Source organism: Penicillium maclennaniae (genome assembly GCF_028827695.1).
Source record: "Penicillium maclennaniae strain IBT 15551 chromosome Unknown utg000007l:1.0-4884863.0:1.0-4888362.0, whole genome shotgun sequence".
NCBI lineage: Eukaryota > Fungi > Ascomycota > Eurotiomycetes > Eurotiales > Aspergillaceae > Penicillium > Penicillium maclennaniae.
In genome coordinates this window covers 2613842-2628826 of record NW_026623219.1, presented here as the reverse complement: position 1 = coordinate 2628826, position 14985 = coordinate 2613842, and the positions used below count along the sequence as shown (strand labels likewise).

The following is a 14985-nucleotide window of genomic DNA, read 5'->3' as shown; positions in this document are numbered from 1 at the left end:
CCGGGAATATGAAAGGGTCTAGAAAATTGGCGGCGGTAACATTTTTTTCCAAAAAGTAATCAAAATTACTCAGAGATATACCTATAAGTAGTGCGACATCGTCTTAGCTATGCTTTGGAAGGATACATGGAACCAACTAAATCATGATGGTAGACCTCACATATTGGTACCATTGACTTCTTGCCCGGGCACACATCAATAATGCACTAAACTTGCATCTGTATCTCATGCGAGCCATGAGAAAGACGAAGGAACAGAAAACCTTTTCCAATCAAGCTTTCTTCTTCAGCACACCCCAAATCCTTGGCAAGCAACTATAGGGGTCATCGGCCACCTCAATATCACCCGGGTTCTCCCACTCCCCAGCAGCAAGAATATTTGTCTTGATATTCCGATTCAAGCAGCACCCAACGAGTGCGCTCCAAGCAGGATTCAAGCAAGCTATTGTCATATTAGCCCCTCCACAAAGCTGTCAAAGTAACATACCCATCAGGATATCCAACACACACCTTGCGTGATAGCCGTAGCAGTATCCTTGTTCTTTTCGTGCTCCCAGAATATAAAGCTCCCTCCGGGTTTCAACAACTTCCACACCGCCCTCATCACACTTTTCAAATCTCTCACTGAGCACAATACCTGAATACTTAGCACAGTATCCATACTTCCATCCGTAATTCCTTCCATCGCCAGAATGTCACTGTCCTCAACGCCACACGCCAAAAGCTTGTATCTATCTTGTAGATCAAGCTTCTTGAGCTTTGCGGCAATTGCGTCTCTGTAGTAGGGATTAGGATCAACGGCGTAGATGAAGTCTACAAAGGATGGATCGAAGCGTTGAATTTGGTTGCCTGGTCCGGGGCCGAGTTCGAGAATCCTGCCTTGAGCGGAGCGGACAAGGGAGGGGACAACGGTGGTATTTTCATAAGCTATAAAGCCATTGGCTATATAGAAGACTTAGTATGTGGGGTTTAGCTCGAAAAAAGGAAACTTACAATGTGTGACAAAGAGTTCCGCTATAGCAGCATCTCGAGTTTCACGAGGATGTGTGAGTGAGGCAAGACCATCTTTGCGTAAAGCGTCTTTAAAAGCGCTGAAATGCACTATTTTGTAAAACAGTATGTTGGTACAGGTGTAGGCATGGAAGAAGGGAGGAATCACATTGGATAGATAACCAGATGAGCTGGAATGGTCTGATGATGCCACGAAGGCGGTCTTCAACAGTCATGGTGCTTTGCTGGACATAGCTTATAAGCATAAACATGCTGAGATGGTAGTCGCATATGCACTCACGTAATATAGTGACTGGGCGACTTTGTGTAAGAAAATAAAATTTGTGAAAAAAATGTAGCGAACTATGAGGGTAGCGCAATATTTAGGGAAAAATGGGGGAAAAATCTCTCAGAATAAAATCTACGCGGGCCACCATTTTGCTCTTACATGGATAGGTAAGCTGAAGCTGAACGTGCCCTATTGGTTCGATTATAGGGGCGCGTGCGGTCAACTCCCTGTTCAATCCTTATGTCACTCTGAGAACTCGCCATTGCATGGAACGCTAACAGTAGCGTGTAGTAGACCGTCCATCTTCACGCCATTCGTACGGCTCAAGACGTAACCTTCGCAAGCCATGGATCTTTGAGTAAGCTAGCCTCACAGAGGTCTAAAATTTCGAAAACTTCGCGGTCATAGAGTCCCATACGGCCTTATCATCAGTCTGTTGTCAACCAATTGACAGTGTTCCACTTCGCACCAACAAGAACTTAGAAATGAGCCCACGAATTGAAGCCCATCATTGCGCCTTCCGGACAAACCCTCTATTCACCCTTCGCCAATTACAATAGACTCATGATCTGAATCCAAGAATCCGCCCAACACAGCCTGGGCATTTCTAAAGCGCGAATTTCTCGGACAATTAACAAGCATATCATATAGTAGCTGTAGGAAGGTTGACTAGAAACGCTTCAAAGAAGTATTGATGGTCCTATATAGCCCTATTGATCAAGCCATTGAAGCCGATTTTGGCTTATCAATGCCCCGCAGAATCGAGTTGATGATCAAGGAACGCGGGTGAAACCCTAGATTTTGGTAATTCGGAAAAAATTGGGTACATTTCGATATCCAAATCGTTTGATAGATACTGGTTAATCGTTGAAATACATGTAGGTTCTGAGAACAGGATGAAGAATGTTTGAGAAGTGGGTGAGTATATATATTCCTGGTAGATGGTGAAGCCATGCACCTCATGGGAGGCCGGGCGGTCTGACCTGGCACAAAGCGCGAGCTCACTCAGGGACCCGCGGACTACTTAGTAATGCCGCACAGCCACAGGTCCGCGGAGTGCGGCTGACAACTTCAGTTCCTGAGTCAACATGAAAAGTTTGTCGCGTATACAACCCTGCATGTGTGGAGTCATACTTCTCTGACAACACTGCAGATCTGCTTAGCACTGCGTTTTTCTCATGCACATTTACTCCGTGCGAGGCTCTGTCCTGAAGACTGTCGGTGATTTTCAGAATTCGATCATCAAGAAGGCGATCGAAGATACATCTTCTGTGTCGAGATTCTTGACTTGGGATAAATTGAGCCGATCAGGTAGGTAGAGGGTATAGCGGTCCTTAAATTTACCCTTCAGCTCATTCCCGATTCTTGGTACTCTGCCACGGGGCTTACGGAATATCTCACTAATCGCTTCCTCAGAAATTACACGAGACAACACTTTTGTTCGTCCTTTGCGTTCTTGTTTGGGCTGCAGCACTACAAGGAACTTTTCTTCACTTACAAATAGAAAAGCCCCCGCAAAAATGGGTGATTCTTCCAAGCCACTGCGATACGTCGATGTATGTTTTACCACCGATTCGCGTGTCTCAACCTCTAACAGTTTTGATATGTTAGATCGGCATCAACCTGAGCGACCCCATGTTCGCTGGAACATACCATGGAAAGCAAGCTCACGAAGCTGACCTTGACGACGTCATTCAACGTGCCAAGGATGTTGGCTGTGAGAAGTTCATGGTCACTGGGTCCGACCTTGTCGAATCCGAGGAAGCCATCAAAATAGCGCGGAAATATCGTAAATTTTCCTTTGTAACTTGACGTTGTTAGGTCGCTAACAAATTTCCTGCAGCTGGCTTCTGTTACGCTACAGTAGGGGTACACCCCTGCCAGGCTAAACTTTTCGATGAGTACCCAGAAGGCTCATCAAAGATGATGGAAGAGCTCCGCAAAATCGCCACCGAGGCAAAGGATGCCGGTCTTGCTGTTGCGTTTGGCGAAATCGGCCTTGATTATGACCGCCTTTTCCACAGCGCCAAGGAGCCGCAATTGAAGTATTTCGAGGCACAGCTGGACCTGGCCATTGAGATTCAGATGCCTCTCTTCCTCCATTCCCGTGCGGCCAGTGATGACTTTGAACGCTTAATAGCCTCAAGACTTGATAGGCTCCCCAAAGGCGGCCTCGTCCACAGTTTTACTGGAACGATGGAAGAGATGGAGCGCCTCGTTGCCCTGGGTCTTGATATCGGTATTAACGGCTGCAGCATGAAGACCCAAGAGAACCTAGACGTCGTGAAGGCGATCCCCTTGGAACGGCTTCAAATCGAGACTGACGGCCCATGGGTATGTCCTATATCCCTATCCGCGCTTTGTGTATCTCCCAGTTGACTCCGTGTTGTAGTGTGAGATCCGGCCGTCACATGCTTCAGCGAAGTTCCTCGAAGGTGCTCCTGAGCTGCCCAAGTCCGTCAAGAAGGAGAAATGGCAGAAGGGCATGATGGTGAAGGGTCGCAATGAGCCTGTCGCTATTGCTCGTGTTGCACACGTTATAGCTCAGGTCAAGGGTATCTCCGTTGAGGAAGTCTGCGAAGCGTAAGTCTTCAATTCGCCTGCGAAGAGATCAACACTGACAGACTATATAGTGCTTGGAACAACTCCATTAAGATGTTCGGTCTTGGACTGCAGTCTCAACAATGATGCACGGAGATCATGCTATAACATAAATTGAAGCTCCATTGTCAGGTCCTTTTCTATGCTAAAGGATTATCGCGATCGGAACCTACCCGCCGGTAAGTTCGGCTGTTCTGTCCTCGGCCAGTACTTTTCTTGCGTTTGGATATGGTCGTTGACCTTCATCCTAGCCTGCTCGTGGACACTGCAGTTCAATTTGGAATTCGATTGTTTGGGATCATGCCAGTTTCTATGATCCTGCTTTCGCCAGTCAAGCCTTTGACTCCGGGCTTTCGGGCTTGAGTAATCTTCCAGCTTGGGAGGTGTCGGGATTACATGGAGATTACCCCTCGAGGAGACATTTTGAGGCTTCTCCTCTTACCCTTTCGTGTCCTAAACCGACACCACGTCGGTGATGCGATGCCTGTTCAGGCTCGGTCCACTCAATCACTACAGGGTATCTCAGAATTGTAAAAGCTTGCATGTTGCGTGCTCAGTGGTTTTCATCATGTTCCAATTTACAGCTGCCTGTTGTCTTATCTTGGAATATATTTTGCCGCATTGCACGTTTCCTCATTTCAATTCGCTTTCTTTATCTTGCATTTGTTCCTTCCAAGATTTAGCCGTAAATTAAGACGAAGATCTCAAGATGTGAAGACTTTCAAAGTCGATTGTTTCAATCCAATTTCCTGTTTCTACATCCTACTGATGAGACCGTCGTTTTCAAGCCTCTTTCAAGGTCACAGCATCACCTTGGAGAGCTTATCGTGGCATGCAGATGATGAATAACAATCAGTATCATTACTCGGGTAAACATGAAATATAATTAGAGTTATCTAGACTGCCAGTGCGTTTTGGTTATTATGTGTGCAGTACTAATACGCGCCATCAAATACACTAGCAGGTTTCAAAAACTATGATCAAAAAGAAGCATGTCGGTATCTCTGTGTTCTGAAAAGCAAGGCTCGAACCATTCGGTGTTGTCGTTCTGGGTTGCTGGTGTGGACTCGTTGAGGGTCTCAAAAGATGATTCGCTGGGGGTCTTCAAAGGTAGGTTTTCGTCTTCGAGGAAATGCTCCATTTGGTCTTGTCCATTATTGTTGAGACTGGGATTGTCCAAGTCAAGGGGATCACTGTGAAACAATATAAATTCTCCGAAATGTGCCAAGCCTGGAGTAACGTCTGGGTAAATTTGTGGTAAGGGAGGCTCCGGAGCAAATAGCGGCTGGTTTTTTGGAGTTTCTTTGCGTTTGCAAATCTTTTGCTGGGCGATACGCCATAAAGATGAGTGGAGGGCCAATCTCAGACTCGCTATATGCGGCTCTGTTAGAGCGTGTTCTTCGTTGGAATAATTTGATTGCTGAAGCAGGTATGAAAGTTTGGGCTGGATTGTGGTGCTTCTGCTACTTGCAAGCATAGATGCCACAGACTTGGAGATGATAGGGATCGATGCTGCTCTTTGATATACTGCCTGCATATGGAGATGAGATGAAGGAATCACCCATGTGATAGAGGTTCAAGCTCACCTCGCGATATCTCGGGTTGAAAATTGCAGGAGCCAGGTCAGATAAGCTCAGAAGGGAATCGTTATCATTGACCCTGATTTGGCGATCTCTTGCTCCGGACGAAACGATCAATTTGCGAAGACCAAAGTCAATGAGTCGTAGCATGGCTCCGAATGAGTTGTCAGTTGAGTTGTGCTGCAATGACGGCAACCCCATCCCAAGATCTGGAAGGAGAGTGCTGTCCCTGAAAGAGAATGTTCCAGGCTTGTGAGGAGACGATGAAAAGGCGACCATTTCAGAGTTTTTTAGGTGCGTCGGGTAGTAGCATTCTGCAGAAGAGAAGAGCCATTGAGGTTGGCTCATGTGTCCAATGTGAAAATGCATCGGTTTGTGAGTATTTTGTTCCCCTTGTGGATATTGGTACTCCGCGTATATATTGATCGCAGCCAAGGAGATAGTCGGCACACCGGGTGGAACATGGGCATCAGGAGGGTTGCGGAGCACACTGGGCAAGGCCCGTCCTTTTGTGAGATTGGAAGTTGTAGGAATGCGACAAAGACCAAACGTGATCTGATCATCGCCATACCCCTTGAGCACGATGGCAAACCCTAGATCGGACCAAATCTGAGGTGGCATGAGCGTAAGTGAAAGACGTCCATATACATATGTATGCGGTACCTTAGAGTTACAGAGCATGTCTGACAAGCTGCAGAGGAGCGGAGAACTTGCAAGCTTCAACCATGTATGCACGCTAAGAGAGAGCCGGATTTCTAGCTCTGGAGCTTCGGTAATCCAGATTGAAGCTTGATCGAGCCATTGGAAAGCATCAATGGGTAGTTCAATGGATTCTCTGTTGCTTGGATGGATGAAATGCGCAACCGCGGAGAATTGAAGCTGTAGAAGTGAATCGCTCGCATAGAGGAGGCATTGACCTAAGTCGATTGTCCGGCTCATTCTGCCGTCAGTTGGTCACAAGTTGGTTCTCACTCCGGTGTTGGCAGCTTTCAACTTATGTGTCAAGCATAATCCAGTCCCGGAGAGAACCGTCAAGTCGAGTGTGAGCGAAGTGCGATATTAATCAATGTTCATTGAGTTAGGTCTTTGACGCCTGAGGCTCAACCTGAAGCCGAGGTATCCCCATGACGTCGACTTGCATTGTTAAACTCGATTGGGAATTCATTACCAATTCACAGACAATGCAGCTTGAAAATCTTCTGAGCCTCACAATATTGAACCACATAATTTCTTCTCACCTGCACTCGCTATCTCCACCATGTTAATTGATCTTCAGTCTGTATACTCCCTCTGCATTGTACTAATTTTCACTGGGTTCATCCGTGATCTAGATCTCCACCGTCCACGCAGAAGGAAAGCCAAATATATATATCCAGGTGCCCTCGACTATGTCAGGGAATCTAACGTTAATCTATTTAGGATCCACTTGAACGCGTTGAAATGCACGAGTGACAGGAAGTGGAGCCACTGATCAATAAAGACTGCAGCCGCCTTATCGATACCCATCAAGATAACGATAAAGATCACGTGGATTTAAATGAAAGTGGCCTCAATCAACCACCTTCATTCCTGACTTCACACGGTCAACCATGCCCCTGGAGGAGGGAGAACATGATTCTCTGACTTCTCAAACTGGTCATAATGATCATCAAGCGAGTTTCTTGCTCTTAGCGAACAATCAAGAGCAGGAAGGCCTTAGCGTCCGTTCTGATCCAGCCGGTTCTCCAGATCCCGCCAACCGCCCCCGACCCAAGCACCAGTCCTCGATATCACAGCCGAATTCCGACGGACAACGCCGTACTCCCAGGACTACCAATCGGGTTCGATTTGTTGAGGAGTTTCCAGAGGATGAAGACGATCAGATCTCAAATGGCCGCGCCCACAGCCCCGATGACGGGCGATGGCTCGACGAAGAAGATTATGAGCTGAATGAGCATTTGGAGTCTAGCAATCATTATGGGAGCCAATCAGTGCCTCTACTGACAAATATTGAAGCTCCCAGTGTGACCTTAGCGACTTCAGACGACTTCTTCCCCGAAGATCACCTTGAAAACGCGCGGCCTCGAAGCGGGATGAAAATGGCATTCATGAATATGGCTAATAGCATTATTGGCGCCGGTATCATCGGTCAGCCATATGCGCTTCGCCAGGCGGGGTTGACAATGGGTATTCTGCTCTTGACAGCGCTGACCGTGACGGTGGATTGGACTATCCGTCTGATTGTAATCAACTCGAAGCTCAGCGGAGCGGACTCCTTCCAAGCTACCATGCAACACTGTTTTGGAAGAAGTGGACTTATTGCTATATCAATTGCTCAATGGGCGTTTGCGTTTGGGGGTATGGTCGCGTTCTGTATCATCGTGGGTGACACGATACCGCACGTTTTTGCCGCCCTCTTTCCCTCGCTGCGCAGCATGTCTTTCTTGTGGCTGCTGACAGACCGTCGAGCTGTGATTGTTTTATTTGTCCTCTGCGTCTCATATCCGCTTTCGCTGTATCGGGACATTGCCAAGGTGAGCTACTCGTCTCTTTTTTTCCCCGCGATTTTTACTAACAACTCCTCAGCTAGCGAAAGCATCTGCCCTCGCGCTAGTCAGCATGATCGTTATTGTCGTCACGGTCATTACCCAAGGCTTCCGGGTGCCAGGTGAATCGAGGGGGAGTACAAGAGTATTCTTATCGTGAACTCGGGCTTTTTCCAGGCCGTTGGTGTGATTTCCTTTGGTGAGTGATGTTCGTTTGTGGTTGCTTGCGCACTTCGCTAATATGACGCAGCCTTTGTTTGCCGTATGTTTCCTGTCCATGTATGTCGTGGCGATCGAAACTAATGTCTTTCAAGACCACAATAGTCTCTTGATCTATGGATCCTTGAAGAAACCCACAATGGATCGCTTTGCCAGGGTCACACACTATTCCACCATAGTCTCCTTGTGCATGTGCCTAGCGATGGGCCTCGCGGGGTTCTTGTCCTTTGGATCGAAGACGCAAGGGAACGTTCTCAATAATTTTCCGGCTGACAATATCCTGGTCAACATTGCCCGACTGTAAGCAATCGCTGTCATCTTTTGGAACACACCAACGCTAACATGCAACAGATGTTTTGGCTTGAACATGCTCACTACGCTTCCACTGGAAGCATTCGTCTGTCGATCAGTTATGACAACTTATTACTTCCCAGATGAACCATTCAACCCTAACCGGCATTTGATATTCACAACTACTCTGGTTTTGACTTCAATGGTGCTGGCATTGGTGACATGTGACCTTGGCAGCGTGTTTGAATTGATCGGTGCAACTAGTGCTGCAGCTCTGGCATACATCTTCCCACCACTCTGTTGGATCAAACTTAGCAGCGTTACTCGAAAAGAAAAGATTCCCGCATATCTATGTGTTGGATTCGGATTTGTTGTCATGGGTGTGAGTGTGGTGCAAGCCGTTGCAAAGATCATTCGAAGTAAGTCCGCCATTTGCTTTGGGCTTTTCAGGTACCTTACCACTACGCAAAAGCAATTATGCTAATACTATGACAGGCGACGGCGAGGGTGGTTCTTGTGGAGCGTCTTGAGTGCACACAATCAATGTCCCACCTTTATCATAGACTCAAGCTACCATCGATGGGAACAATACCCTTGTATATATAGCAACAAGTGCTTAAGGAAGTACTACTATCAATTGCATCAATCTCAAACAATCCCCAATTCGGGCGTTGATCGCTAGGCGCACTCATCACTAGGCCCAGGAACCTTTGGGCGTCTTCCTATTGGACACTTACACCAACGGGAACTCATATTTTGAAGCACCATGTCATATTGGTTTCACTCACTTCGGATGATCCTATTGATAGAGACAATGTCAATCGAACTGGTGGCAGCCATTGCAATAGATGATTCCAAAGCATGATTACACCCTCATAAAATCAAAATACATCAAGGATATCATTTCAATGGTTTATGATTTGATACTGCCGCGGAGATGTGGACCTATCTAACCTGTTGCTAGTGTGGAAGCGCTGTGATCTCAATCAATGCACCGGTAATCTGTCCCTCCTGACCGGTAAAATTGCCTCTGGCAAATGAAAGAGCTTGTCCAACAATTACAAGGTCATATTTCCTTGGCTTTTCGCTGTCACTATTCTCATGCTCCACGCCCGCGATCCGCGGCTACATTCAGTCCCTATCGTCACTTTGCTTTCTCGTCTCTCTCCCTCCACCTTTCCTTCTTCCCAAGTTTCTCCATTTTCCATCGGCAAGGCCTCTTTACTCGTCCCCACCCTTCTGCTATTGTGCATGAACGCCGGCCTCCCGGGTGACGCTCTCTGGAAAGTGAGATCATTCGTGCCCTGACAATTCAACTACCGGTTTTCAGGGCCATTCTTGAACCTCGGCTTCCCTCCTGAAACTTGTCTCACGCTGATTCTCCCCTGCAGAATGTTCTTTCCACCTTCTCAAGCACAGGTCTGTTCTAGAGGGGTCAGCCCAGGGACACAAAAGCAAAACCGCCGGCGTAGCCGCCAGCCGGTATGTTATCATGACAGACACGCGCCCTTGATTCTTGTCTCTCGCCAATCTAACCATGCTCCTCTCTAGGACGCCAATGGGTCACCTGGCAGTCCCGGGCAGGGCTCTGTTAGTTCCATTGATGAACGCTCTGGAGTGTCCAAAATGGTAAGTCTCCCCTTACTCTGCGCGTTGCATCTGACAGTCGCTATGCTAAATATGAGCATCTACAGGAGGGCTCTGCTCATGACCAGTCTAACAGCTCGGCCGAAGCGGCCAAACAGGAGCGTCTGATGCGACTTCAAATGGTTCGTCACATTGTCAATCCTCCTTGTGTCAGTCGTCGTCTTGCTAAGCGTATTCTCGCATAGGATGACCTGGGCACGGCTCGCCGTGAACGGCTTTCCACCGAAGATGACCCCAAAAACATACATCATGTCCAGCACCAAGTTCTTGAAGCTACTCGAGGGTCCAATATCCCCGGTACGGAAGCTTACAGAAAAGCCAGCCAAAACCGGACCGCACTAGCGGCTTGGGCAAGTATGTCATTGACATACTATGCTCTCGCGATGATATCAACTAATATCTTTGATCTAGAAGTGGGAAAGATTGTTGCGGCCCAAGAGTCAAGCCACGAACAGCTCGCAGACATCGGCGGCGGCCAATCACATCGTGCCTCTCTCAATGCTCGTCTGGCGGAAGCTCGAAGCTTTCACAATGAATCCACGCGTACCGCATCTGCAAAGCGTGCTCGTAGGAAATCAAGAGCCGGAGCTCAAGTTGCTCAGTCTCACCGTCACTTCAACCCTATCACCACCAGGGCCAGTACGATGCCCGTGGTGAGCCACTCTCGTTCCCAGTATCCTCCGGCCAAAGTAATTACGTCGGGCAAAGGACAAATTGCGAAGAGCTACGATAGCTTATCCCAATCGCCTTCTCAAGAAAGTGGCTCCCTCAAAGCACGCGGCCGCGGCCACGCCTCTCGTGGAAATCAAGTTGGAGCTGTGCGAGGCCGGCCTGACACCCTGTCTTGCAGACAGATAGGAAATTGGGCAGACAATATCTCAAGTCCGCAGGTTTTTCTGGACAATCTTCGACAGCATCGCCACCTAGCATCTCCACCTCCTGGCACTCAGACACCATCTGAGCCAGTCCAGTCTACCTCTCAGCCCACCCGGTCAGCTTCTCGCTCCCCTCGTGTCATTTGGACGCCGCGTCGGTCAGCTTCGCGCCTTTCTCAGTCTGTTTCACTGCGCACTCGGAGTCCTCCAGTGTTGACCCAACCTGATCCTCATGAGCCTGCACTTCAACCTGCCTCTCAGCCTATTTCTCAGTCTAGTTCTGAGTTTGTTCATCCTTCGGCTCTGAGTGGAGTTGCAGGAAACCTCGCTTCGGACTCAAATATCAGCGACGTGTCAGTGCTTGGCATTTCTCGCCAATCTACACATCCTCTGCCCCAGCGGCGAAAGTTGGTACCGACCTCTCGTCGGCCACTTCAAAATGACATGACTCGGTCCATGTCCACTTTGCCCCCACGGGACAATCTTTTGCTGGATTTTGAAGATGAGGTCCAAATGCCTACGCTGGGCCAAGAACGAGTCCTCAATTCTGTTTATTCCGAATTGACGGGCCTGGACTTTGGCGAATCTCCGCTTCTTGACTGGTCGACTTCTGTCACTCCAGCCAGGCCAGATCAGACGCCTGCCGAGGTTGGAGCTGCGATCAGGGCTGAAGCTCTTGACTTCAATCGCTCTCGTGGCAATTCTGCGCTTGAAAGTATCCTGGGCGGTTCCCATCTTCCTGACAACAGTCCTCCTGCGACGCTCACGTTTGAAAGCAGCCTTTTCCGTTCTGATATTAGAGTCATTCCAGTCGCGGATGATCCTTTCTTTCTCTCGACCTCCGGTGTACCTACAACAGAGGATGTCTCGTTTCAAGCCAGCCCTTTCTCAGTTGTGACTCACACGGGACAAGATAACAAGATCGCCGTCCGCGATACTCACTCCTCACTCACATCCCAGTCTCTTAATCAACCTCTCTTTAGCAGCTATCGATCCCCAGATGGTACTCCCTCCTCCGGGGAATCCAAGAAAAGTAAGGCTCATGATATTCCTTCGCCTTCGCGCTTGTCACCCAAGAAAGTAAAGCGAGCTGATTTCAATCCTGGTTTTGAGAGATTGCGTGTTTCGGAGTCTCCCACATGTGCGCCTGCCGCTATACCTACGCTCGCTGCCGTCCCTACGCCTGCCGTCCCTTCGCCTGCCGATGGCCCTAAGTTTGTTGGTACCCTGCGTCACTCTCGATGGGCAGAGCCACGACTCACACATCATGAAATTGAAGATTCAAAGTCGAGGGTGATCGGCGTACGTGCTTCCCTGGAGCCGCAATATTCGGCTCGTCACCATTCTGTCTGGGAACGCCCACAGACGTGGGATACCAAAGAAAAGGTTCCACGCACTGCATCTAGGCCTGCTGCGCCTCGTCCCCAGCTTGAAGCACCTCAGGCTCAACTAATTCCTACCACTACATTCTCGAATGATTCAGCCTTGCCCAGTGCCCGTCCTCGGGTTCTTGGCTCCAATCTGGAGCCCGTTAGCGTGGAATCTCAGCAAGAAAGTGATCTCAATCGGATGTCCCTGCCTCCCCTGCCTAAAGATCAGAATGATTCTGTTGGTAGCATCGTTGCCAATACCAGATCCTCCTGGTTCACTCCCACTGGCACATCTAATCAGGCTAGTCCGAGACCCGAAGTCCAGGCTCTCGAGCCGCTTAACACATCGAGCCAGACAGCAGCTCAGTTCCAGCAGCAAGCTAATACCACCATGCGCTTGAATAATCTAAACCTACCGTACGCTCTGCCTCGGGTCATCGGACCTGCCCCGGGCCCTGTGAGTGTGTGGTCCCAGAGACAGGATGATCTCGACCGAATCGCCTTGCTTGAGAACCGAAAAGCATCTACCGTCAACTTCGCTCCCACCGCTAGCTCCGCTCAACCTACCGCCCCGCGCGTCGAAGGCCAGACTGGTTTAGGAGCCAAGCCCAAGCCCAAGGGTCTCGAGCCATACAACCCTTCTAGCAAGAGACGCGACCACTGAAACTTGGCTCTGTGACACTAAAACAAGTCAGTTGTCACGACTCAATTGAGAGCCATCTTGCAACGTCGGATTCAAAGATGCTCTGCCAAAGCTTGCCATTGACACCTATGAGATTGAAGGCGTCGAGGATCACCCTTTTTTCATCCGTTCTCTGTCCCCAACATCTCCCTTTGTATTTTGGTGTATTCTTAGGTTTCTTTTCATCATTCTATCTGCTCTTCTTTCGCATGTCGCTTGCACATTTGTTGCTGCGAATCTGCCATTTTCCTGCGTATTTTTTCCGCCTTCAATGAAATGAAACACGAAACCAAGTTATTTTATTGCACTTCGTAGCTCTTTCGCAGCTCGTACGGGATCAAACCCCCCCTGAAGCTCGCACACGTACCAGCTCATCAATGATTCGCGTTTGAGACATTGTTGGTGAGTTCTGTCAACGATCGGATTGAGGCATGAAATTCGCATGCGGATTCGGCCCGCTTTATCTCCGCATCTGCCCCTCCCCGGGGGCCCGGGCCTGTGGACCTGGGAACCCAAATTGCGAATCTGAAGTTTAAAATAGATTCCCCGTTACAGTTAGAGACAAAGTACCCTAATGATGTGAAGGAAATGCAGCTAGCTCCAGGACTACTAGTAGACCTGCTTTGCATTTTTCACTTTCGCACGGCTTGGATCCTATGGAAACATTGCTCATGCAGGGGTAAATCATGGGTCACATCCGCTCGGACGATAAGAGTCCCTGGGTATTAGTGAAGCCAGTGTTTATAATACGTAGAACATTTCATACTACAACTTGAATCCATACTTGACTACACATACAGTGACACATCAAAATGATCACTGAACGGCATCTGTAAATGAATGGATGAGCTATCACCGCCCTGAGTTCGTGCCATAAGTACACGTCGATAGAGCTGTGGGGCGTGGCACGCTATTGCAAATTAAGTGGCGTCACCCAGGTGCACCTTATCCAGTACCTTGGCACTTTTCAGGGCCATATGCACTATTCGTTCCCGAGCCGCCCATGCATTGCACTTCCAACAGCCTCGCAGTACACTGCGTAATTCTTCCTGCATATGCGTATTCGGACAGCACCCTTGCCCAAATAAACTTTCTCTGTCAGTGTACAGTTGACCGTCTGATGTCAAGGCTAATTCCCAACCCAATTGTTCCCAACTAAATAGTGACTCGTCCTTGTCATAATTGGTCTGGCAAACCTACGACCGACTGATCCGGTAAATATGTCAGATCCTCCAGATAGCCCTCGAGCTCTCTTGTTGTCTTCAAACAAGATCACAAGGCCAACGTGCCCAAAGAATGCTCGCCCAGTAGGTGTCCATGTACATTTAGACTGTTAGTTTCGCACCTCAGATGCCCTCTTTATTGACTCGAACTAACCTCGAGCCCTGAATTTAAACCTCCGACATGAAGTATGTGGCTGGAAGATCCATGCAAGAGCATAATCGATGCAGGAGCCCTTTCCAGTGACCAGAGTGACCAGGGGAAGCGATTGGGAAATCCCGAGTCCGCGTCGGGAGCCCCATCGGTGGGTCCATTATCATATACCATTCAGTCGGCTTTCGTAACAACTCCACTTGTTCATCATTTCTTACAGGTTACTGACACGTTAATCAGTCCAAGGGCAGAGAAGCTGCTGCGTTCTCCCTAAGAACTAGGATCATACTAAGGGAAAAAATCGAGCTATCTTTAGCTTTATGGTGCTGCAAAATGCAATCTCTCGGAGTGGAAATGCAGGAACCGCGCTAGTCAAGAATCGGCTCGGCTCTTCTCTTTCTGTCATACATGTTCTCTGACATTTCTAGAGCCGTATACTTCCACGATCTTTCTCAAGTTGTCGGTTATTGTATTAAATCACTTGCTGGGGAATGAGATGTCTAGGCATGACGATCTTCCGCCGCTACCCTGCGATATCATTCA

General features: G+C 48.6%; 6 protein-coding genes across 6 annotated transcripts; 4 read left to right on the top strand and 2 right to left on the bottom strand.

The window, feature by feature from the left end:
- Positions 1-271: 271 nt before the first annotated feature.
- N7477_008198 (class I SAM-dependent methyltransferase) lies at positions 272-1225 on the bottom strand (the record flags this gene model as incomplete). Its single annotated transcript, XM_056969861.1, has 4 exons — positions 272-441; positions 510-941; positions 993-1100; positions 1159-1225. The coding sequence occupies 4 exons, from the start codon at positions 1223-1225 to the stop codon at positions 272-274; spliced, it is 777 nt and encodes a 258-aa protein (XP_056819893.1).
- A 1573-nt stretch (positions 1226-2798) lies between these two features.
- On the top strand, positions 2799-3966 carry N7477_008197 (3'-5'-exodeoxyribonuclease; the record flags this gene model as incomplete). The annotated part of the gene is made up of 5 exons (XM_056969860.1): positions 2799-2834; positions 2890-3067; positions 3122-3612; positions 3671-3861; positions 3912-3966. The coding sequence occupies 5 exons, from the start codon at positions 2799-2801 to the stop codon at positions 3964-3966; spliced, it is 951 nt and encodes a 316-aa protein (XP_056819892.1).
- Positions 3967-5342: 1376 nt separating this feature from the next.
- Positions 5343-6398, bottom strand: N7477_008196 (uncharacterized protein; the record flags this gene model as incomplete). Its single annotated transcript, XM_056969859.1, has 1 exon — positions 5343-6398. One exon carries the CDS (start codon positions 6396-6398, stop codon positions 5343-5345), a length of 1056 nt encoding a protein of 351 aa, XP_056819891.1.
- A 650-nt stretch (positions 6399-7048) lies between these two features.
- Positions 7049-9024, top strand: N7477_008195 (putative amino acid transporter; the record flags this gene model as incomplete). The annotated part of the gene is made up of 7 exons (XM_056969858.1): positions 7049-7972; positions 8025-8099; positions 8162-8183; positions 8235-8246; positions 8299-8503; positions 8555-8913; positions 8990-9024. 7 exons carry the CDS (start codon positions 7049-7051, stop codon positions 9022-9024), a joined length of 1632 nt encoding a protein of 543 aa, XP_056819890.1.
- An 862-nt stretch (positions 9025-9886) lies between these two features.
- On the top strand, positions 9887-12449 carry N7477_008194 (uncharacterized protein; the record flags this gene model as incomplete). Its single annotated transcript, XM_056969857.1, has 6 exons — positions 9887-9976; positions 10046-10123; positions 10189-10263; positions 10327-10495; positions 10553-12318; positions 12423-12449. 6 exons carry the CDS (start codon positions 9887-9889, stop codon positions 12447-12449), a joined length of 2205 nt encoding a protein of 734 aa, XP_056819889.1.
- Positions 12450-12777: 328 nt separating this feature from the next.
- N7477_008193 (uncharacterized protein) lies at positions 12778-13050 on the top strand (the record flags this gene model as incomplete). Its single annotated transcript, XM_056969856.1, has 1 exon — positions 12778-13050. The coding sequence occupies one exon, from the start codon at positions 12778-12780 to the stop codon at positions 13048-13050; it is 273 nt and encodes a 90-aa protein (XP_056819888.1).
- Between the last annotated feature and the right edge of the window lie 1935 nt (positions 13051-14985).